This window comes from Furipterus horrens, unplaced genomic scaffold (assembly GCF_987537825.1).
Source record: "Furipterus horrens unplaced genomic scaffold, mFurHor1.1.pri manual_scaffold_2, whole genome shotgun sequence".
Taxonomy (NCBI): Eukaryota; Metazoa; Chordata; class Mammalia; order Chiroptera; family Furipteridae; genus Furipterus; species Furipterus horrens.
The window spans coordinates 129,030,889-129,055,783 of NW_028327172.1; the positions used below are offsets into that span (position 1 = coordinate 129,030,889).

General features: G+C 42.9%; 1 protein-coding gene across 1 annotated transcript in view; it reads right to left on the reverse strand.

The window, feature by feature from the left end:
• Positions 1-24,895, reverse strand: part of ADARB2 (adenosine deaminase RNA specific B2 (inactive)) — a 470,823-nt gene that overhangs the window by 74,883 nt on the left and 371,045 nt on the right. Inside the window, exon 4 of the mRNA XM_090267996.1 lies at positions 3,262-3,376. Coding sequence (XP_090124122.1) covers positions 3,262-3,376 — 115 coding nt within the window. The remainder of the gene's footprint in view (positions 1-3,261; positions 3,377-24,895) is intronic.

A 24,895-nucleotide genomic window follows, 5' to 3' on the forward strand; every position in this document is an offset into this window, starting at 1 on the left:
GATAGTATCTAAAATTGAAAATCCAGAAACATAGAACCAATATAGTATCTACAGTCATGAGAACAAAATTAGAAATGACTAGAGGTTTCTGCCCTTAGTGATGAGTAGGGGAGGATGTTGTTTATTGTTCTTAAGTTTTCTCTTATTTGATTCTTATCATATGGTTGCATTATTTTCATAAAAGTAATAAGTGTTCATAAGTGTACTTTTCTGCTATCATATTTTTCATAATGGCTACAAAATGGTCTGAGGCTCATATATGAAAAGGACTTCACACGAACAAATTGATGTGGATGTATTGTCATCTCACCAAAAAATGCAGGGGGCTATTGCATCATTTTATTTCAAAATAAACTTAATTTTGCAAGATCATTGTATACATAGCAACTAGAATAAGACGTATCATTTCATCTCAGAGTTTCTTAGGAGTTTGCTTGAGAAACTGAATTAGAGTTAAGATTAAATGGCACATCCACTTTCAGTAAATAACTATTTAAAAATGTTTCTATTAGTCATTTTGCCCATTTCCCCGTAATCTCTTTTTAATCAACATGTTTATTAAATCTAAGTCTTCTCTTTATAACAGGAAAGATAATTTCAGCAATTTATTCTTCAATATTCAAAAATTGCTAATTAGTGAACCTTACCTTGTCAAGTCTCACTTTCATGTAATAAATTTAGTTTGTATAGAGAAATTACCTGCACACGAAGCAGTGTATTCACCAGCACTTTTAAGTACCATTTTCCCACAAGTTTTTGTAAAACATGTCTGGTTTCCAAGGGAAGTATTTGAGTTTCTTAAAAAGATGGAAAAATATTGGACAATCACAGCTTCAGAGCTGGGAAATATTGAAAAACCACTCACCAAATAATAATGACGTATGTTTTTGGGGTTAGAAACATTTTACACAATAAAGAGGAAACCCTGGTTGGTGTCTTTCCCTCCCTCCTTCCCTCCTTTCTTTATTCACATTCATGGGTCAGACCAAGATCACTTAAAACTACATTATCCTTGAATCTGTGGCAGAAAAATCTATGACACTCCAAATTTTAAAATTTGCTAAGATTTTATTTCTGTGATCCTACAACTCTGTGCATATAACTCTTTGACACTTAAAAAATATTTTTTTAATCCTCACACAAGGACATTTTTTCATTGCTTCTAGAGAAAGAAGAAGGGAGAGTAGAGGGAAGAGATAGAAGAATCAATTTGTTGCCTCCTGTACACATCTGGACTGGGGACCAAATGCACTCAGACTGGGGATGGGGATTGAGGATTGAACCCACAACCTAGGTATGTGTCCTGACTGGGAATTGAATCCACAGCTGAACACGCCAACCAACTGAGACACACTGGCCAGGACTATTGCACACTTTTTTTTTACATTGGACTTAAATTTTCTTTACGACCCATTCCTTACTAGGATGGAAAACTCATGCAGGGAAGTGCTTTGTCTATTTTGCTCTTTGTGATTTTCCCAGAATCTAGGATAGGCTCTAGTTCTGGTGGGCATTCAGTAAGTAATTTACAAATAAAAGAGTATGCCTACTACTAATAGTACTGGGTGGCACTTAACATAGACTAGGAGTCTCTAAGTGCTTGTATACATGAACACATTTAACCATCAAATGACCCTTTTAGTAGGTACTACTCTGGTCCCCAGTCCCAGAGAGGCCGATTGGCCTGATGTCACTTTGCTAGTTGCTGGTGGAGCTCAGACTAAAACCTAAGCAGTTGCTCTTTGCCTGTATGGTCTCTCACTGTTTCCAGGATGGTTACATTCTGAGGTGGGGCTGTGTCTTTTCTTGGCACCCTGAGGCATGCAGAGTGGTACTCAATGTGTGGGAGCATCCTGTTAATGTATGCTGGGGGCTGGACAGGAGAAGGGGCACATTCAGCAATGTGGTTTAGACAGAGGGGACTCCGTCACATGCTGCACAAAGAGGCAGATGTCACCAAATGTGTGAAAGCAGGACGAATGTCATGGCTCAGGTGGATGTATACCACCAAATACAAGGGTGTCATCAACTAAATGGAATCACTTTTGACTTAGAATATTATCCTTATAAGGTGATTTTACCTTTCAAGCAGTGTATATACTTTATCCTACTCACCAAATTACACCAGGAGGACATGTTTTTATTTCTCTCTTTAAAGATACCAAAAATAGAAGGTTAAGTGACATATCCTCTGGCTGAAATGAAGACAGTATCCTGAGTGCTCTGCCCGCTCCAGTGTACTGCATGTGATGGCACTGGGAGAGGCTCCAGTTTGGAGACCGATGGGAAAGTGTGCCAATCATTTGGTTTTAAATTAACTTTTACCACAAATATATTTGGATATCAGGTAGCTGGTCCTTTTCAAGTCTTAGCCTTCTCCTACATATGCAGTGTGTGTGTGTGAAACTCAAATAACTCCAAGTCAGTTATTTTTACAATAATTCTGTTGTATGTCGTTACCAACTCATGCCAAACTTTGGGAATAAAAACAGTTGAATTCAAATAACCAGTTGGTTAGTTATTATGAATAGGTCAGTAATATTCTCACTATTACTGATAGATTAAGTTCAACCATGATTTTCTCCCACTTTGGCTTATAAAAGTGGCCATGACCTTGACTGTTGGTGCTGATGGCTTCCGTTGGTTGTATCATTTGTGCCTGAGGATGGACGCCTGTCTGTGAGCACTGTGGGTAGGAGATCCATGCAGAAAGGGATGCATTCGGTCTCCTGTGATAGGATTCTCAGGGGGTCTGAACCCCAGTGAGGGGCTCATAATTCTTAGGTCAATTTGGATTCTCTGGACTGTGCTGCCCTTCTGCGCACAGAGGAAGCATGTTGGGGGAGGAAAAGAAAGAGAGGAGAGAGAGCGAAGCCTTGTCCATCAGTCTTGAGTGACTTATCCGGAGCCTCGCCTGACCTAGCATTCCAGCTTTTACATGTTCCTCCAGCATTGCCCTCTCTTCCTGACAAGATGTGGGGAAAATGCCTAACAGCGAAGGGACTGGCCAGGTCCTTAGCTTACCTTTCCTGGAAATCAGGAAAAGCCTGTGCAGAGACGGCTTTTAGGAGACATAATTACACAACCACTGGTGCTATGGTTTTGCTGGTCACACACTTTGTCACTGATCTCTCTGTGTCTAGTCTTGTTTTCCTTTTCATGTCTTTGGATGGAAGAGAGACTCCTGTTTCCTAAGATCAGGCAGATGCTAATTTCCTCTCCTTGAGATGAGAATCCCACAGTAAAGACACGAGGCATTACCTTTGGTCATGACGATCCCTGCCAGTGCTCTGTGGCGGGCGTGCATGGATGTCAGGCCCGCGGTCAGCTCACGGAACTTCTGCGTGACCATCTGGGACACAGAGTCGGCGAATTCCTGCAAGACACAAGCACCAGCCTGCTTTGATGCTGAGTGGTTCCTGTTCATGTCCTCCCCTCTTTCTCAAAGCCATGTCCCCATGGACAGAGTCCAGAGATTACCCTGTCACACAGTGCTCAGCTACCTCAGGTACTGCCTTATGACCCCCTGGCCTTGGGAAAGAGTCAAATATTATACTGGATTGACTGTAGGGCCAGAATCTGAGGAAGTAACCCCATCTTGGCCCCTGGGTAGGAGCCTGCCTGTGCCTGAGCAGAACCTTTGCAAGGAAATATTTTCATGTCCGCATCCTCCAACTCTCTGCCTCTCAGAGGAACAAGCTCAGCTGTGTCCTGAGGGGAGCTTGGGGGACCTGCATACATGGGACAATCAGTTCCCACTTTCTGTTTAATTTTGCAGAGCCAGTTTCTAAATACCCCACTCATCTCAGGGATTCTCCTGGCTGCACTGTTCCCTATAGCTCATTCACAACCTCCTCCCTTCATGTTTCTGCACATGTGCACATGCACACACACACACACACATGTGCACACCCAAGCACACAGGAAGTTAATTCACAGATACATGCACACACCTGTACATCCATATGCACACACAAACAAACACAATACATACCTACACAGGTGCACACACACATATTGAGACAATGCATCCACAAAACATACAATGTCTGCACACATGCCTGCACACATAAAGACAGATACACACACATACTCCAACTTGACATAATCCTGATTGTTAAGTTACCCTAAAGTGACCTCATATGTCTTTTAAAGTGGCACACATCAAATGACATGACTGGTGTCGCCCAGAGCATGTGGTTTTGCCATCTCCCCTCTGTTCCACCTGGTCCATGGCTCACAAGTTGCACTTTTGCACATGGCTCATTGCTACTTTTCGTGGGAGGTGGCTGGGTGGCAGTGACCTTCATAGGCCTTGAACTCAGAGAAACCTGATTCGAGGCAGTTTGAGCCTGGTTTCCTAATTTGTAAGGTAATCCTCTTAATTTCCATCTGATGGAGACTTTGTGAGTATTAAATGTGCTGATGCATCTTAAATGCTTAGCACGATGCCTCTGGTCGAGAGTGCTCAGAGACAATGTTGGCTATTCTTGCATCCCCATTGTTACTGTCACGATCACTACTGTTATTTCCCTGTCGCTGCAGGCACTAACTGAATCTTTATGCAGCCAAATCACAATATACATTTATTCCAAAGGTGGGCAGATAGGTCACTTTTTGTTGGAACGGGCTTTCACTGTCCCACCAGGTAAATTTGGATATTGTACTACAGTTAAGAACAGGTCCCAGGTAAGTAAAGTTACGAAGGATAAATTGTTAAAAAAAAATTCCATGTTTTCGACGTGAAAACAGGCCTGCCTCCTGGAAACCAGAAAGCTGCCACAGAAGCAGGATGAGGCTTTTTTGCTTCTGCTTCTCAGACAAAGAGCAGGGGAGCTGGGCCAGTGCCCCTCTTCCCAGCAGCTGTGGAATTTGGGAACTTTTCTTGTGCTACCACGGCTGTTCCAGAAACCAGTAGGTGACAGGTGCCATGCAGATTGCGCTTCCTTCAGTAATGTTCTTCTGACACTATCATTGGTAATCCACTCAGGCACCATAACTAAGCACCATAGACTGGGTGGTTTAAACAACGGATGCTTATTTTTCATGGGTTTGGGGGCTGAAGGGCCAGATCATGGGACCAGCAGGGCTGGTTTTGCTCTGAGCCTCTTCGTCAGGCTGTGAGCTCATGTGGTCTGTGTGTGTGGATACAGAGCCAGCTCTCAGGTCTCCTTTTATAAGGATGTAATCCCATTATGTGTCCCACCCTCATGACCTTATTTAACTTGATCACCTGCTTAGAGGCTCATCTCTATATACAGCTACTCTGGGGGTTGGAAATTCAACATGAATTTTGGGGAACACAAACATTCAACCCATAACACACAGGAAATGTGATATCACATGAACAAACATCCTCTCTGATAATGGTGCTACGTGCTAAGGGTTAAGTGCATCCCTCTCTCTCTCTGTTTAGTTACCCTTCCACCCCTCAAGCCCTTCTCTCTTCCTTCACCCAGACTGCAGAGAAATATGATTAACATAAATGTCAAGGACCCCTAAAAAAAGAATAGAGGCCCAAATAGAGGCTGGAGACTGCAAGAATGGACCTCTACATTGAGGGCCCAGGGCCATGAGTTACCTACTCGCTGACAACTATGTGCTATTATTCTTGTTAGCTCATTGCTTTTTGAGGTTGTGGGTTACAGCAAGAGCATTATTTACTCTGAGTAATAGAGAAGGAGAGGAATCTATTATAAAAAGGCAAATAAAACCTGACAATCAATTAAGGAAAAGCAAATAGTGCACAAAGCCTTGCACTTCATTATGAATGGCAAGTGTTCTGCACATACCCGCAAATGATTAGACAGGAGTGGTGGATCCAGATGACCAGCTGATCTAGAACTAATCTGATAGGCATGATAGATGCAGATGACCAGCTAATTTAGAACTGATCCAACTAGTGTGATGAATCCAGGTGACCATCTGACCTGTGTGCCATCGAGGGATCTTCAGGCTTGGGGGAGTTCTCTGTGTGAGGGCCTAGAGTCAGGGCCCCTGGAAATCATGGGTCAGCTTCTCTGCATAGTTTTATTGCCATTTAAAAACATTCTTCATATGTAAATAGGCATTATTGGGGTTTCACTTAAGGGAGGTTTAGTTTTTGTTTATTCATGGTTGGTGGGTTGAAATATGCAATAGGAAGTGTAGGTAAGGCACCACATGCTGACCTGCCTTTGTGCCAGTTGATGTTGCACAGGTGGAAAGACGAGGAACTCACTACTCCTGGACTTTCCCTGAGGATCTCTCTAAACCCTGCAAGGCTGTGATCCATGGAAGCCACCTGAGCGGTGGCTGGTGGTAAGGACAGGTGGCCTAGCTTGGCTGAGAAGCAGCTCTGAGTGGTGTGCAGAGATGGCGCCCCAGAGCCCCACAAGCTTCCCCAGGCACCCCGTTCCAGGCCTGGGTCTGTGGGGCGGGCTGGCTGCTGAGCGGCTGGGTGGCAGCCCTCTCTCCCTGCTGAACAAGGCATGCTCCAGAGGGACCTTTTGCTGAGTATCTCCTCTCCTGTATTCTCTTCTCTCTATTTGTTTTTCTTAGGGGTCCTTGACATTTATGTTAAGCATCTTTCTCAATTAACATCTTATAAAGGTGAATGTAAAAGGATAGAAGCAATGATCTCTTCAACTTCTCTTGCTTTGGGTGATACACTCTCTAATTAAAACAGAGAGAGATATTTAGTTAGCTGGAAGAAATTTCTCTCTTTGACATTTAACCAGTACCACTTCCTAGGACTGCTTCAGCAAGTCTTGCTTGTGGTTTTTCGAGGAAGAATTTATGGAAGATTTACATACTGAACCATCACCCTTAGTTTTTCTGGTTTTAAAAGTCGAAGGAAGAGAAATCATGATGACTAATCACCTCCATCAGCTGACAACACATCTGTTACAGGGACTCAGGGAGTCTCTGAGGAATTAGAAGTATTTTGGGTTTGGAAACATCCAGAGAAACCCAGCCTTCGAGGTTTTGTTGCGTCCTGCTGCTTCCTTGATGAAGCTGCTGGACGCCTGCCCCTCCCAGCCCTGCCTCTCCTTTGGTACTGTCCTGCTTAGGGATTGGTTTTTAATTAAATGTCATACTCGATTGCAGCTGCGGGTTTGTGTATATAAATAACATTGTTGTTGATGATTCTGGAAGTTAAAAGCTAGACTTAGAATTCGTGTTGGGAGATATATACTTATTGATTTAACAGTGGGGATTTTTAAATGTTTTAATCACTTGGGATTTAATACATACCCTCCTTACACTACTTGGGTTACTGCAAGCCCAACTAATCAGACCCTGAAATAATCTGATTTTATTCCCCACCCGGCACTTGGTTCATGGTAGAAGCAGTGACAGTGCTCAAAACAAGCTTGGCTTCTGATTATTTTATAAACTCAAATTCTAGGGTCTGTCCTAAGGCTGTGAGGAGTGTATCCAGTCTTGAGGATGGATAAATGCAAACCACTCAACTTAAAGAGTATTTTTTTTTAGCATGTGGGCCAAGCTATTTCGTATTGTTGTTTTCTAAATTAATGTGAGCCGTTTCCCCTGAAGGTGAGCACATAGATACCTCGATGTAATGAGCAACTGACATCTAGGCCTGGTGGCAATGACCACGGTGCCTCCTGTTACGTATTTTCTGTCTCTGTCCACCAGACATTATAGATAGGAGACAAGTAACCTCCTTTCTCTGCAAAGTTCCACTTCCAGGATCTGTAGTGGCTTCCATGGTTACCATGTGTTTCTTTCAGACCCCAATAACACTTACACTCTGTGTTCTTTTTGGTACAACCTGAACAAGTTGTTTTTCTTTATCCTAAATATGTGATGTACTGTAGTGCCTCCTGTTGTGGACAAGGGGTCAATATTTTTATTGATTCTATTGGTAATAGTAATTATGTATAGCCAGTGTTATTGCAATGTTGCTACTTGTCAGATATGTTCTAAATGCTTTGTGTGTTATTGCAGTTACCCCTTACATAAAGCAGGGGATATCATAGCTCTGTTTTGTTAACAATCATGTGACTTGATTATGGACTAGACAGCCTATGATGTGTGTCCTCCATGTGGCTAGTGGTGGAATTGTATAGATATACAAAGGAGGGAGAGGCCACATATGGGCAGTGGCTCAGGGTGGGGCTGTCAGGGAGGGCTCCCTGGAGGAGGAGACAGGATTGTCCTGGGTCTGAAGGCCTTTCATAACTTATATTGGCAGGGATTGGAAGAGCAAGAAGGTCTTGGGGAGTCATGGCCTGAAGAATTTCAGAGGTTGAACACTATTTCCAGGTTGGGTGGTGAGCAGTTCAATATGGCCTGAGTAAAGGATTCATGCAGAGCAGTCGTGAGGACTTAAACTGAAAAGGCCACTGGACAGAGCAGAGGAACGTGATTCTAGGCCTAGTTCATCTGCCTTGTTGAGCTCAGCACTGTCAAGCAATCAGGAACACATCAGCACAGGAAGCAAGTGGAGGGCTCAGCCCACAACTCACGGTAGGATGGTCTGGCCGACCGGATTCCTCTGCTTCCTGCAATGGACAGGTGAGGCCAGACTCAGGGACAAGTGAGAGGCCAGCTTTGCAGTACAGAAAGGCTCCGAAGACCCATTTCCCAAATCCCGAATAATGAACTGCACAGTCGTTTGAAACATGAATTCTTTGTTAAATATGAAAAGGAGAGACAGTCAGCTGTCTTCATTATTGCTGGTGATTTAGTAACTTAGAAAACACCTCTAAAGAGTGCCTGGGTATCAGGAAAGGGTTTGTGCCTTTCACACATCACTTCTGGCCTCCTCAAGCATTTGTACCAGGAACATGTGATCCCACTGAAGGCTCCTCCTCCTGGAAGCCTCATAGAGCTCCTCTCAGGGCAGGAACAGAGGTGGGTGTCTGGGACTGGGGCTTGGGGCTTGCAGAATCTGCAGTAATCCCCAAGTGCCTGCAAGGAGTCCCGATGAGCCTCTACCCGAGGGCTGCAGTGCCGATGCTGTTCATGCACAGCTTGGCACTGGCTGAATGTTTGGAATGGAACTGATCAGAGGAGAGAGGATTTGGCTTCTGTGAAATGATGGTGATAATCAGGTGCTTCTGGTTCCAAAGGTTAAGTGGGGATGGTGGTTCCGTCTTTAATGAGCTGTGTATTATTGTACTTAATGGAAAAACTAAACCAAAATGCTACTTTAGCTTCTGCTTGTGGCTTGCACACTGCCTGTTGGCCTCAATTACCATGGCAAATTACCAACATTATTCAAATAGGAAAAATAAACTTTATGCAGCCACACTGAATGGCTCAAGCTTTACTCATTTCCAACACTAATATTTTGAATGGCATAAATAAATAAAATGTGTTCAAATTTGCAATGGCAGTCCTCAGGGAAAAATTGACATTCAGCCAAAGTGGTAAGAGTATTAAAATCAATAGATTATGAAGGAGAAATCCTTTAGTAAATATTTTCCTGTTGAAATCCTGTCTTTGGGTTTTAATGCTGGAAAACTAAAAAGGTTAGATTTGCATGTGGGTGGGGCAAGACAGAATCAGGGCCGTTGTCACCACAGTTTCTGTGGTCCTTTCTTCCAACTTTGTTTTGTAGCACACGGTAGTGCATGGTGGTGCTCTGAGGTGAAAGTCTGGGGACGGCAGGTGGCATTAGAGTGAGGGTCATACCAGGTTTGTTGGAGTTTGTCCTCCATAAAGCATGGCTCACTTGTGCCTCAACCCCCTGAACTGGGAAGGCTGGAGAAATGCTACTGGAAGTGTCATCCAGCTACCAGCAAGCCAAGGCCTCAGAAATGGTCCCTGTGGATGTGTGATGCTCTTTCCCAACTTACATCTGAATACTCCTTAGTGTTTCCATGGAGAAGTCCATCTCTAGGTCTTGGTGATGGCTCCTGTTTGCTGGCAATGGCAATAAAGCCTCATTAATTTCAAATTCAGGGTCTGGAGAAAGTCAGTGTCCAACCTCATAATTCAAATGATCTGACTCCTCAATTATTCTGTATCTCAAATTACCCAGAGGCCAAGTGACAGATTTAGAGGAAGGCATGAAGATGAAAACTCTTAAGTGCAGCCATGGCTTCATGGAAAAAGCCCCAAACTTGGAATCATAAGGACTGGGCTTGAGTTCTGCCACCATCTTCTCACATGTGTGTAACTGCCAATGGGCAGTTAGCATCTCTGAGCCGTCAATTTCCTTGTGTATAGAAGAGATTCTGATTCTCAGCATAGAGACCTACAGCATTCCATTGAACATTTATGGGTAATGTGCTCTCTTTAAAGAGAGAAAGTCTTCAGTGTCCCAAGAAGCAGTCACACTCACAGGGACCATGTAATAGGAAGTAGAGGCAAAACTGGACAGGCCTTCTTCCAGGTGACAGGGAGCTATGTCAGTGATGGTGCTGGAGCCAGAGACAGGTGCACTTGACCAGACCTGTGTTTTGGGAGCATTGACTGCACTGTGACTGACAGGGAGCAGCATGTGGCTCATCAAATTTCTTCCTGTGGCTGTGTTCCAGCTTGGGGGTTTCAGCTGGATGTGCCGTGGATCCTGGAGGCTTGGAGGCATGATACTTTGGCAGATGGCATTTCCCGAAGGTGGCTTTGCCAATGTCAACCACTCCACCGCTCATCTCACCAGTGACCTCCATATGCCCCCATCCAGTGGTTGGCGCTGTGCCCTCTCCTTGGAGACTGTCCCAACCATAGAGCAAAGAAGGAACATTGGCAGGTGACTTCTGAACATTATAGACGCCCTGTACTTATGGCATGCTCCTGGGAGCTTCTTTTGGCACCCAACCAACAGCCAGCACTAACTTGCAGCTAGAGACTAGCTCTTTGGGGAGGTGTCCTGGGTGTCCTGGGCCCCCCACCCAGTGCTACATGGAGCAGAGGGGTGTGGTCCCACCCAGCTTGCACAAATGGCAGGCACGTGAGCAAAATGAATGATGTGTTGTTTCAAGTCACTGCATTGCAGTGTGGTTTGTTACATAGCAAAAGTGACTAACACAGAGTTAAGACCACGAGGGGTTACTCAACTGAGGGCTTAAAATCAGACACTCTAATGTCATGCTGATCCACATTCAAATTCTGGATTCAGATACTTGACAGCAGTGTAATATGAGTGTTATCTAGGACTCGGTTTCCTCATCCCTAAAATAGGAGTAATGCCTACATCATAAGATTACTACAAGTGAAATGAGAGAGCAGACATAAGATGCTTAATATGATTCCCAGCACCGTATACTCGGTATCTGGTACTCAAGTGTTAACCGCTGTCATTATTGTTGTCCTAATTTGTGCAAACACAGAGTTTTTAAGAAACAACATAGATATACTTCACACTTATCTAGATCATTAGTGAAATTAACATTTTCTCAGTAGTGAGCTGTTTAAAATACACGTTTTGATACAATTAGGCAGGTGCATGCTGTGTTCAGGGGTGTGTAAGGCAGCTGTTTCTGTGGTGCTCAATTCTCTTCTTGGTCCTCCCACCATCCTGCCCACCAGCTCTGACCTCAGCCCCATGGCCGCTCTTCCAGCACAGTATGTGCTAAAAGAACCCAAACAGGGAGGAACTCAGAAAGCTGCATATGTGAGTTTTAATTCATACCCCTAGGCACAGAAACTGGGTATATCTGGGATCATAAAGAGAAATCACGTATATGTCAATTGACTCATGTAGTCTTTTTAGTGAAAACATTGTCAATTTTCGGGGAGGAAATGCTTGTTGGTTAAACTATTTGCTGGATCTTTTACCAACTTTAAATACGTTATTTTTAAACTTGGAAGACAGTATCTTTGGCACTGATGCATTCAAACTTTAAGTGATGTTTGCATTCATGCTCATCCCCATTGTACATGGTTTTCTGACTTTGGGCTCTGTCCTCTCGGATTTTGCCCTCCAGCCACATTGTTTCGTGACTGTTTACATGAACATCACCCTCATCACTCCTGAGGACCAGCAGTCCGTCTTCTTCACCTTGGCAGTTGTAATGTCAGCACACACACATAGCACACAGCACAGTGTGCACATGCCTTTGGGGGTTTGCAGGGGCACGGCCTTGGAAGCCCCTGCAGGAAAGTTGGAACTGCACTGGGCAGGTGCTGTCAGAGCCTTTATGGGGAAAGCTTATTTTGTCCACAGTGGCCTGGGGAGGAGCAGATTGGAGACTGTTTCTCAAGCATTTCCACTTTATTCCACCACTATACCGATCCCTTGGGAAAAAGAATCAATCAAAAGTGATTGAGCAAGACACTAATGAAATATAGAGATGAGAGACAAGGTCCTCTGTATAAAAAAAGCCCATAACAGAAAACAGGAAGTACAGAACACTGCGTGAGAGATGGTGGCCAATGTTTCTCAAGGGCTAACTGCTCCTCAGGTGCTAGATGCCCAGTGCCTCTTGTTTCCTTAATCTATGTCATTACCCTGGGAGGCAGGGATACTTACAACCGATTTTACAGATGAACAGGCCGAGGCTGAGAGAAGTAAACTTCCTCACCAGGACACACATGTCTGGTCAGACCCCAGGGCACATACTAAACCACCGGGAGGCCTTGAGAGAGGTGCGGCAGTGGAGGAGGGCAGTGGGCGCACCATGAACGACGTGTTCTCTGACCACAGGGAGCACTGTCAGCCTAGTGAACACGAGTGTACTCTCAGAGATGACAGGTGGGCCATGTGAGCTTCTGCCTCCTACATGAATGTGGGTTTTATGACTGCCTTAACTGTAGCAGTTTAGGGAGCAAATGACACCTGGTGACTGCAGAATGACTTCCTGGGGGAGGCAGATGATGGGTCATGCCCACTGGGGTGGACCGTATTCGGGTCCACAGGCCTCATCCCCGATCCCCTGAATCAGAATTTTGGGCAGTGCAGCTTGCGTTGGCATTTCCTGTAAGCTGCTCTTGTGATTACAATACACAGTGAAGTTTGAAACCTACTGTGACAAAGATTCTCTCCCTTGAGCTGTTTTCAGCCAGGCTTGTCTTTTGGGCTTTTTGTTTCCCTCACCACCTCCAATTGATGGCTGATCAGATGGCCTGTCTTCAGAAGGAGTCCAGGGAGGTCAGTTTAGCCAGAACTCCCCCTTCCCTATACCCCTGATGTTTCCTCTTAGTGAGCTTTCATCCACCGACCCCCATTTGCTCCTTGCCTATAAATTCCCACTTCCCACGCTGTGCTCAGAGGTGAGCCCAGTCTCTTTTGCTCTGCAAATTCCACTGCAGGAGTTCCTTCACCTACCACCACTGTCCTCCCCTTGAATAAAGTCTGTGCTTTAACAAGTGTCATTGAATGTTGTTTCATTAACGTTGTCTAAAACCTGGAAAGGATCTGAAGGACAGAGCGTTGGTGGAGGAGGGGCTCCACCTGCAAAAGCACTGAGGGAGGAAGGCCAGGCATGTGCAGGGGTGGCTGAGCTGTGATGACCACGGTGATCAAGACAGGCAGGCCAATCGCTCCACCCACACCTCTGGGGCTCAGGAAACCAGAAGGACTGACTTCTCCTTGCAAGAGCCATGAGCTGCACATGTGGTGAAATATTAGCCCATCTTGTCATCTTCTCCCAGTCAGCCAGTCCTCCTAGTGCCTGGTGTCTTGCTTCCTCTCCCCAGATCCATGGCTGACCCCCCTTCTCTCTCTTTGGTCTGTGCAGGCCTCATCCAATGCAGTGTGGCCCACACCAAATTCAGCTCCTCAGAGGAAGACCACTGTATTTACTCCTACCTCTGAATATGCTGAAATTGGCTGAGCAAATCCAGGAACAGGACAGTGAGAGTTCGCTTTTGCTCCCCTAGGGATGGGCTCTAAGTGTGGGTCATTTGCTGAACAACAAAATTCTTTGCCTGTGGACCAAAAGGTCCTAAAATATGTATGATGGGATGGATTTTAATAGACAGGGCTGGGGTCTGGTCACATTAGTAAATACCAAATTTAGAGATATGAAGGTATTTTTAATCTTGTATGGTTGGCATTTTAAAAACTCTACATGATTAGTTGCATTAAAGAAAGAGGGAAAATAAAAATTTTTAAATTAAAAATGGGGGCACAGTTGTGTGAACAGGTCATGCTATATTGGTGACAAAGGCTTAGCACTATCGGGTGCATACCTTCTTCATTTTATTTTTCCCCATGTCTGAAAAATGGATTACATCCTCTGCTTTTTGCTACTTATTTTGTGAATAGCCCAGCCATTGTCCAGCTCATAGTGGATAGTAACTAGGGGGCCAAAGGGGATCCAGTGGTTGGGTTATTATGAGCAGTGCAGGTGGAGGCCTCTTTCTACTCGCAGGAGGGAAGGGAATGAACGAACAACTGCAGCTGACCTTGGGCTGCTCCCTAGGAACTGGGTACCAAGGGGATGAGCACTTTTTTCTTTTTCTTTTTAATATGGCCATAATAATTTAATTTTTTATATTATTTTTAAAATTATATTTTATTGATTATGTTATTACAGTTGTCTAGATTTTTTCCCTTTTGTCCCCCTTCACCCAGCACCTTCCACTCCCTCAGGTAGTTTCCACACTATTGTTTATGTCTATGAGTCATGCCTATAGATTCTTTGGCTATTCCATTTCCTATACTGTACTTTACATCCTCGTGGGTATTCTGTAACTACCTATTTTTACTTCTTAATCCCCTCATCTCTTCACCCATTCTCCTTCACCCCTCCTCCTATCTGGCAACCATCAAAATGTTCTCTGTATCCATTATTCTGTCTCTGTTCTTCCTGTTTTCTTAATATGTTTTTTAGATTAAATTGTTGATAGATTTGTATTTTTGCCATTTTATTGTTCATAGTTTTGATCTTCTTTTCCTTAAATAAGTCTCTTTAATATTTCATATAATATGGTTTGGTGATGATGAATTCCTTTAGTTTTTTTCTTGTCTGGGAAGCACTTCATTAGCCCTTTGATACTAAATGATAGCTTTTCTGGGTATGGAAATCTTGGCTGTAGGTCCCTGCTTTTCATGGCTTTGAATATTTCTTGCCAATCCCTTCTAGCCTGCAAAGTTTCTTTGAGAAGTCAGTTGATAGTTTTATGGGAACTCCCCTGTAAGTAACTAACTTCTTTTCTCTTGTTGCTTTTAAGATTCTCTCTTTATCTTTAACCTTTGGCATTTTAAGTATGATGAGTCTTGGTGTGGCTCTCTTTGCATCCATCTTGATTGAACTCTGTGCTTCCTGGACTTGCATGTCTATTTCCTTCACCAAAATTAGGGAAGTTTTCTTTCATTATTTTTTCAAATAGGTTTCCAATTTCTTGCTCTTTCTCTTCTCCTAGTAGCACCCCTATGATGCAAATGTTGGACCTCTTGAAGTTGCCCAAGCTGTGCAGGGGCAGAGTGGTGGTGCTCTGATGTGGTCTATAATGGTCTACTGGGTGTGCTGGCCCTGGGGTTTCCTGGGTGGTGCAGGACAAGGTTAGCACCCCCTACCCCATGTTTTGCCAGGGGCACCCTGCCTGAGTTATAAGCAATCTGAGTGGCTGTTACTTGTGTTGCACTTGGAGATTCTCAGTTGTAGCCAAGCTGTGAATCTAAGCTGTCTGCTGGTAGTGCCAGGCCTGGAGCTCACTGAGTCAGCTGTTGCTTGTTTGATAGGATTTAGGAAGTTGCAAAGCATGAGCCAAGACCAGCCATTCATATGGAAAAGCAGCTTGGGTGGGCCCATAAATTGGGTGGGGTGGTGTCTCTGGGGATCTCCAAGGTGGGTCAAACAGTGTCAGCCAGGTTGATGGAATCTCAGATATGGCACAAGTTTGCTGGCTCTGAGAGGGGAAGGTTTAGGATAGGTTCTGCTCACCTTGATGCCAGACACTTCAATTTCTTCCTGTATACCCTGGTACCTTTCAAGTTGCTACAGTGGTGCTGGAGCTCAGAGTGAGTGAATCTGAGTAGGTGAGTCTATGTGTAGGTTCTTTAAGAGGATCTGCTTTGGGCTCCAGTGGTTTATTCCACCACCTCAATCCCCACTGCTTTTTGCTGCCAGAAGTTGTGGGGACTTATCTTCCAGGCACTGAACCCTGGGCTGAGAGGCATGGTGGGGGGCTGGGACTCCTCAGTCCCGAGATATCCCTCCCAAATGTGGGTGAAGGACCAGCCTGTTTTGCATCTGTGCCCCTCCTACCAGTCTGGATGTGGTTTCTTTAATTCTGTAGTTATCAGACTTCTATTCAGCTCGATTTCTGATGGTTCCGAGTGATGGTTGTTCTATATTTTAGTTGTAACTTTGATGTGGTTGTGAGAAGAAGCAAGCCATGTCAGCCTGTGCTATCATCTTGACCAGAAGTACCTGGGAGTAGCATTTTGTGATGAGGTAACCATGGCTGAGAAAGAGAAGCTGACTTGTTACAGTTGACTCAGTCAGTTGGTAGTAGGGTTAGAATTCAAATCCAGGTGAATTCTAGTTTAACATTGGGCTCTTCTCCACAATGTCAGAAGTGCCTTGAATAATTGAGATTGAGGGTTTTGTGCAGAGATATCTGTATAGCTACCTACTGATTAAGTAAATTTATAGTTATTCACAATTACCTAAATTTTCAGACATCCACAAATCTTTTTGCGCATATGAGCAGTGGTTACTGCTTTAACAATCAGCTTCAAATTGGAATACAATAAAAATGTAGAAAATAAACTAAAACCACAGTAGAAAAATGAAATATTTCTCTTTTTGTTTAAACTGGTGCTTTCTGATGCACTCAGGAAGATATTTTGCAACTGGGTTTAATTAGAATATTTAAATTCTCATTAGTGTGCTAATATGGGGATGCTAACAGATGAAGTCCTTTGTTTGGGTTTGATTCATGGTTGTTTGAGTTCATCTGGATTTAAAAAGATGTAAACAAGAAGAACCATTTCAGTGCATGAAGAGAAAAAATTCCCAATAGAAAAAGCAGTTGTTCCAAAAAGAATGTAATATTTACTTTCTTGGCTTTTGCTAAATTTAAGAGAAGGTTTTAACTTACTGCCTAAATAATAAAGAATGCGAATGCATATTTTATAGCATTACCATTGAAGTCCATGTCATGCTCACTTCCAAATGCTATAAAGGATAAACTCCCAGACCCCTTTGTCTCATGACTTTGGTCCTAAATCTGCTTTCATTACTCTGAAAATAGGCTCTGGAGAGGAGAAATTAAGTAGATAAAAATTGCTAAATATTCCAAATAATGAATCCCTCATTGAGTATTTTCTCAAGCTCACAAAGAGACATGAGCCCAGAGCAATTCATTCCAGCTCTGTTTACCTGTACTCATCAAACAGGAGAGAGAAAACCCGCAAAATGCCTGTTTTTTCAACTGAACTTTCACAACATGAAAGTCATTGCTTTCCCATGGCCTGCATTCTCACTGCTGCACACACAAACCTGACCTGGACTCAGTGCTGTCACACTCCCTGGTACCTGTGCCAAATCTGGCACCACAGCACCTGTGGCCCAGCTGGCATCCTTGCACCCAATGGCAAACAAAGACATTTCCCCACTGTAGACAGTCCTTAAAGTCTAGAAGAGGTGATTATTCCTTCAAATGCTCAGACATCAATGCAAAGGGACACAAAAAGTCAGGGAAACATGATACCACCAAAGGAACATAATAGATTTCTGATAACAAACCCCAAAGAAATGGAGGTCCATGAATTTCTTGACAAAAAGTTCAAAAAAAGTGTTTTAAGGAAGCTCAGTGAGCTACAAGAGAACACAGATAGACAATGAAATCAGGAAAACCAGACATGAACAAAAGAGGAGTTTACCAAATAGAAATCATAAAATAGGAGACTTCCAGCCAAGATGGTGGCAAAGGTAGACACGCTGCATCTCCCTCCACAACTAAGAAGGAATATAGCTACCTCTAAGTTGGAGACAACCAGAAGTTCCAGAAAATCAAGCTACATGGAAGTTCAACAAACAAATTCATAAAGAAGAAGTATTCATCCAGAGAAGTAGGAGGAGTAGAGCTGGGGTGGAGAGGATGTGGTGTGAAGGGGGTAGCAGTGGTGAAAGTGGCTGTGGCCACCCAGCAGAAAGTGCAGTCACACATTAAAAAATGTAGGGAGGGACACTTGGGAAGCACTCCTAGCAAAAGACAAGATGAGACAATGCAACTCATGGTTCCAATGCTAGGGAAAATAAAGCCTCATTGCTTCTGACTGTGAAAACCAGTGGGGGTTGGGGCAGAGGAAGAAACTGCCTATCTTTCAGTAGAGTCCGTTTGTTTAGAGGGTCCCCACATTCCTAGAATATCTTCAGATCCACCCACACTGGGAACCATAGCCAGCGCAACAGCTAGAGAGGTGCCAGTCCCATATGGAAGTGGGAGAAGTGCCTGGAAAATGGGCAAATGGTGAGCAAGCAGCATTGTTCCCTCTCAGACCTTCCCCCACATATAGTACCACAATGTGGTGAAATGAGTCGCCTTGCACTGATGAATACCTAAGGCTTTGCTCCTTACAATGTAACAGGTGCGACAACTCTACCTAAGACACAGGAAAACACAGGAGGTGGTCATGTTGAAGTGGCAGAGAAGTATGGCCCAAAAGAGGGAGCAGATCAAGGTTCCAGTAGAACTAAGCGATGAAGAGATAGCCTACCTAATAGAGGAGGAGAGAGACAACCTATCATACACAGAGTTCAATACACTGGTGATAAAGATGCTCACAGACTTTATAGACATGGTTGAGTATGGCAAATGGAGAACGGAAGAAGTGAAGGCTATGCTAAAAGAAACAAAGGAAAGTCCACATGAAACCAATAGTGAAGGGAAAGAAACCGGGGCTCAAATCAATGGTTTGGAACATAAGGAAGAAATAAAGAGTCAACAAGTACAGAATGAAGAAAAAAGAATTGAAAAAAATGAGGAGAGGCTTAGGAACCTCTGGGACAACTTTAAATGTGCCAACATCTGAATCATAGGGGTGCCAGAAGGAGAAGAGGAAGAACAAGAAATTGAAAGCTTGCATGAAAAAGTAATGAAGGAAAACTTCCTAAATTTGGTGAAGGCAATAGACATACAAGTTCAAGAAGCACAGAGAGTCTCAAATAAGCTTGACCCAAAGAGAAACACACCAAGACACATCATAATTAAAATGCCAAAGGTTAAAGATAAAGAGAGAATATTAAAAGCAGCAAGAGAAAAAAAGTTACCTACAAAGGGATGCCTATAAGACTATCAGCTGATTTCTCAAAAGAAACTTTGCAGGCAAGAAGGGACTACTAGAAAGAAGTATTCAAAATGATGAAAAGCAAGAGTATACAATGAAGATTACTTTTTTCCCAGCAAAGCTATCATTTAGAATAGAGGGCAGATAAAGTGCTTCCCAGACAAGGTAAAGCTAAAGAAGTTCATCATCACCAAGCCCTTATTATATGAAATATTAAAGGGACTTATTTAAGAAAAAGAGAATCAAAACTGTGAACATTAAAATGACAACAAACTCACAAATATCAACAACAGAACCTAAAAAAACAAAAACAAAAACAATCTAAGCAAACAACTAGAATAGGAACAGAATCATAGGTATGGGGATTATTTGGAGGGTTATCAGCTGGGAAGGGGAGGGGGAGGAGGGGGGAAATGGTGCAGGAATTAAGTAGCTTAATTGGTTGGTACAAAATAAACAGGGGGAAGTTAAGAATAATATCGGAAAGGGTGAAGCCAAAGAACTTATATGCATGACCCATGGACATGACAAAGGGGGGTGGGTGGGATTGCTAGAGGGTAGGGGGATACTAAGTGGGGGAGAGGGGGCAAAGGGAAAAGAAGTTGGGGCAAGCATAACAGCATAATCAGTAAAATATACTTTAAATATGGAAGTAATAAAACAGAACCAAACAGACATTCTGGAGCTGAAGAACATAATGAATGTAATGAAAATAAAAATGTAATAGAGAACTTCAACAACAGACCTGATCAAGCAAAAGAAAGAATTTATGAACTCAAAGAAAAATCATTGGAAGTTATCCAGTCAGAGGAGGAAAAAAAGAGAAAAGAATGAGAAAGAATGAAGAAAGCCTATGAGCTTTATGGAACTCTGTCAATGGAGCAATATGTGCATTCGAGGAGTCCAGAAGAAGCAGAGAAAGAAGAAGAGATAGAAAGCATATTTAAACATATAATGACAAAAATCTTTCCAAATTTGGGGAAGGAAATAGACAAACCAATTCAAGAAGCCAAAGGATCCCAAATAGGTTAGACATAAAGTGGGGTGCATAAAGACACAACATACAGATGCTCCTTGATTTATGATGGGATTTTGTCCTTGTAAACCCGCCATAAATTGAAAATACTATAAATAAAAAATATATTTAGTACACCTAACCTACCAAATCTCATAGTTCAGCCTAGCCTACCTTAAATGTGCTCAGAACACAACATCCAAAAAATGCTGACAACATGGTGCACACTAGAGAAAATCTACCAATAAGTGGGAAGTTACAGCAATAAATGCCAAAAACTGATAAAGCTCTCAAATATATAACCTAACTGTACCCCTCAAGCAACTAGAAAAAGAACAAACTAAGTCTAAAGTTACCAGAAGGAAGGAAATAATATTAGAGTAGAAATAAATCAAATAGAGAATAGAAAAATAAAAAGAATCAACAAAAGTCGTTTTTTTTTTAAAAAGATAAAATTGAAAAATTCTTAGTTAGACTGAGAAAAAAAAAGAGAAGACTCAAGTAAATAAAATTAGAAATGAAAGAGGAGATATTACAACGGATGCCTCAGAAATGAAAAAGATCATAAGGAACTATTATGAACAATTATATGCCAACAAATTGGATAATCTGGTGAAAAATGAATAAATTCCTAGAAACTTACAACCTACCAAAACTGAATTAAGAAGAAATTGAAGGCCTGAATAAAACAATAACAAATAAATATATTGAATTATTAATCAAAAATCTCTCAATTATCTCAATTTTAAAAAATGTTAAAAATATTTCTCAACCAAAAAGCTCAGTACAAGATGGCTTCATTGGTGAATACTACCAAACATTCAAAGAATTAATACTAATTCTTTTAAAACTATTCCAAAAGACAGAATGAGAGAACACTTCCAATCTCATTAAATGAGGCCAGAATGACTGATATCAAAACCAGAGAAATCTCAACAAAGAAAAGTACAGGTCAATGTTCCAGAACATAGATGCAAAATCCTCAATAAAATACTAGCAAACCAAATTTAATAGCACATTAAAAGTGACAACCAACAAGTGAGATTTAGCCCTGGGATGCAAAGATGATTTCACATATGTAAATTAATCAAAGTGATACAATACATAATGAAAGGTAAAAACCACACGATCATCTTAATAGAGGCAGTAAAAGCATTTGATAAAACTCAAAATCCATTTATGATAAAACTATCAAAATAGGTATAGAAGAGAGCTCCACAATAAAGGCCATATAGGAAAAGCCCCCAGCTAACATCATAATCAGAGAAAAACTGAAAGTTTGTCCTCTACAATCCAGTACAAGGCAATGAGGCCCACTCCTTTTTCTTTCTTTCTTTTTTTTTCACTTCTACTGAGATACAGTTGACACACCAGGATGCCCACTCTAGCCACTCCTATTCAACGCAGAACTGGAGATCCCAGCAGAGCAATCAAAAGAGAAATAAAGCCACTCATGAAAAGAAAAAAAGTAAAAATATTTATTTGTAGTTGATGTGGTTACATATGTAGAAAACCTGAAGATTTTCCTGCAACCAATTTTGATAGTTTCTTTACATATCAATGGTCCCATCAGTGTGAAAGCTTTAGGAGGGCTCCAAATTCATCTCTGGACCCCTGGACTTAGCAAGGGGTTGTTAGATCATGGAACTCGATAAACATTTGCAAAAATAAGCATCACAAATGAAGCAGTAGAAATAGTCTCTTTTAGCTGGGTAATATTTCACATTTGTTTAGAACAAATATGAAATCAAATGACTCCATTGGTTGTATTCTGGTAGAAGCATGAGATAAACTCTTTGGGATGAATGAAAAATAGGTTTTTATTAAATTTAAGTCCAAAGGTGAAAGCATTCTGGGGATGGGGAGCAGCTAATGGCAGAGTCTACCAGGCTCTGCAGAAAGCACTTCTTAGCCCTCTAGAATTTGACATTTCTGTCTAGCCCTCTTCTGCTATAAATGCATAATAATAAAATGCAGGGGATCATTTTCTTCGTGTCTCCATGAACTCCCTCTAAGACTTGGATCTGGTCAAAACCACTCAGAAGCAGGTGTAAGCCTGCATTAGGCATTTGTCCAGCTGGTCTGGAAGTGGGTGACAGAGGAGGTGACCACATAATATGCCTGTGACCTCTCCTGTGACAATTATTTTGCCTATAGACAGCCTCAGGGTCAAGTCCCTTTTCTGCTAGGCACGTGGCCACAGAGAACAGATGTACTTTCCCTCCTTTAGCATAGCTCGGTGGGATAGCAGCCGTCAGGACTGGCAACTCTGGCCAAAGACACCTGGACTCTGAAACAGAATTGGATTTAAAATTCCCACAAAGGCCTTTTATCTGTGATAAAAGGGGAGTTGTTTTTCTATTTCTAGTTCATGTTCTCTGGATTCCTCACATGCATTGATGAATGTCTTTTGGAGTTGGAGAGAGAATAAAGTACCCTTGTGACAAATGGTGTCACCAGGTCTTCCAGCTGCTCTAGCAGCACAGATGGACTTGTTAGCTGCTCTGGGGAAGTGTGGAGTGGCTACTCACAGGGCCCCTGAATCACTATCTGTCCATCTGGGTGACAATGGACATCAGTTAGTATCTGTTCCCCTCCCTAGTCCTCTGCCACTTGGCCACCAGGGTGTCGGGTACGGGCCCTGCAGGGTGTCCTGTTGGCATGTGGCCACAAGGGCCTGTCTCACACTTCATGCAGTCACTCAGCATTTACCTTCTCTGCTTCTTGCCCATAACCTGTACTTCATCCCATTGGGATCTGACCAACGGAACGCCCGCTGGGCAACTGGGAGGGTCAGGGGCTGCTCCAGGAGCCCAGAGCTTCCCCAGGATGCTTCTCCCCTTTTTCAGGCCTGACCTACTCTTGGCCCACCCTGCGTCTCTCCTGCCCCAAACCCGGACCTTCACTTAGAGACAGTTAGCTGCAATATCTAAGTCATGAGGTAAGGTCATTCCACTTATAAGGCATAGAGCCAATGGTGGGAAAGGAGTGACCAGGTGGAGAAAGTTCTGGAAAACCTCACAAGGGGCTGTGAGCAAGTACAGGGTTACCACAGCAACCGAGTGAGTGCTGGAGCACAGATTTGTAACAGAAAGTAAACCCACGTTGTTCTCAGTCTAGTGTGACATGTCCTGCCCCAATTTCTGTTCTCATCATCAACCTAATAAGGCTTCCAGTGAAGGATCTTTTCTGTCCCCTGCCCTTCATGCCATTGGCAGTGACATCCCAGCAAGACAGTTCTAGTGCTGATGGTCCAGGTTACCAGACTGGGTCTGTCCTCACTTAGTGCAATTGCCCTGCACACCAAGTCGAGGTCAAGGCTCCGCTCTATTTTATTCCTGTAGTGTCCTAGTGCTTTCCCAGGCCTGCATCCTCCCTGGATGTTGTCCTCCCGGGAACTTCCACCAGTACAGTGCCCCTTCCTTCCAGAACGCAGACAAGCATGGCTTGTCTGTGCTTCACGACATTCAGCATGGCCACATTCGGCTTTATGGGAATGTGTGTGATCTGTCCTGCGATTTCTAATCTAACAGCTGAGAATCCCAACTAAGTTAAGAGAAACTTGAGGGCCAGGGAACTTTGGTTTCAGCCACAGGGCATAAGAGCACAACAGACATAAAATAAATGTTTGTCCAAGTAAAATGTTTAGAAAAAAATGGAAAACATTACATAAATGACTTTTTCAGGATCAATAGCCATCATTCTATTGTAAAGCCTATTTAAGCCCTTAATTAGACAAACTGTTCTTGAGCTGAGGCCAAGATGTCTTCTCTGTGAAGACATTTTCTTCCCAAATCATTACACACTTAGAAACTCAGTGATTCCTTTCCTTCTATAATTAGTAAGTATTTTGTTCACACCATGTTGTACTGGGGAATAGAGGTGGCTTACTGGTCTCAAGGCCTGTCCTGAGGAAGCTTTGCTGGGTTCTGTAGCTGCTTCTCAGGATAAAATGCACCATTTTGTCATGGATTTTGTACTTTTTAGAAAAAGGTCACTGAGGCCCTTGGTCTGGAGTTCAGGGCAGCTGCGGGCCATTAACCACTTACAGAGTGCCTGCCACCCAAGGGCACGGGATAAAAAGGCTGAGCTCAGACCCAGGCCACCAGTGTAGACTGTTCTCCCAATATGGGGCCTTGTTAAGGGGGATGCTTCTGGCACAAGAACTCATTCTGGCTTTTCTTCAATAACTGGTAGAAAGAAGAAACCCAAAGTCTGGTGGTTGCAAGTATGTTGCTAAGATACCAACATTCTTTGACTGAAAATCTGAACCTTTTTAGAAAGTCTACATCACATTGAGAGAGAGAGAGAGAGAGAGAGAGAGAGAGAGAGAGAGAGAGAGAGAGGGATTTCAAAGCAGTTTTACTTTCTATGAAGCCTGTTTTGTTCCCTTCCCCTCTGCCTTTTTTCTTCTGTGCATTTTAAACACTGTTAATAGGTTTTGGAAAGCATATCTTGCCTTTGTCTCAAGCACCTCTGATTTTCCTTCTTCATTTTCAGGCATTTCCTGAAAAGCTTGGAAATGCCAGACAAATTGTTATACCAATGGAAGTCTGTCCAGCTTCTGATAAAACCAAAACTAATTTATTTTTTGTTTATACTCCACTGCTGTCGACAAAGCTTCCTTTGGAGATGTATATCTTTATCTTAGCTCCTTTGGTTTGTCATCTTTTTTTTTTTTCTTTCTCGCTTTGTTTTGCAACTGACAAGGGAAAAATATTCTGACACCAACCTTGGAAGAC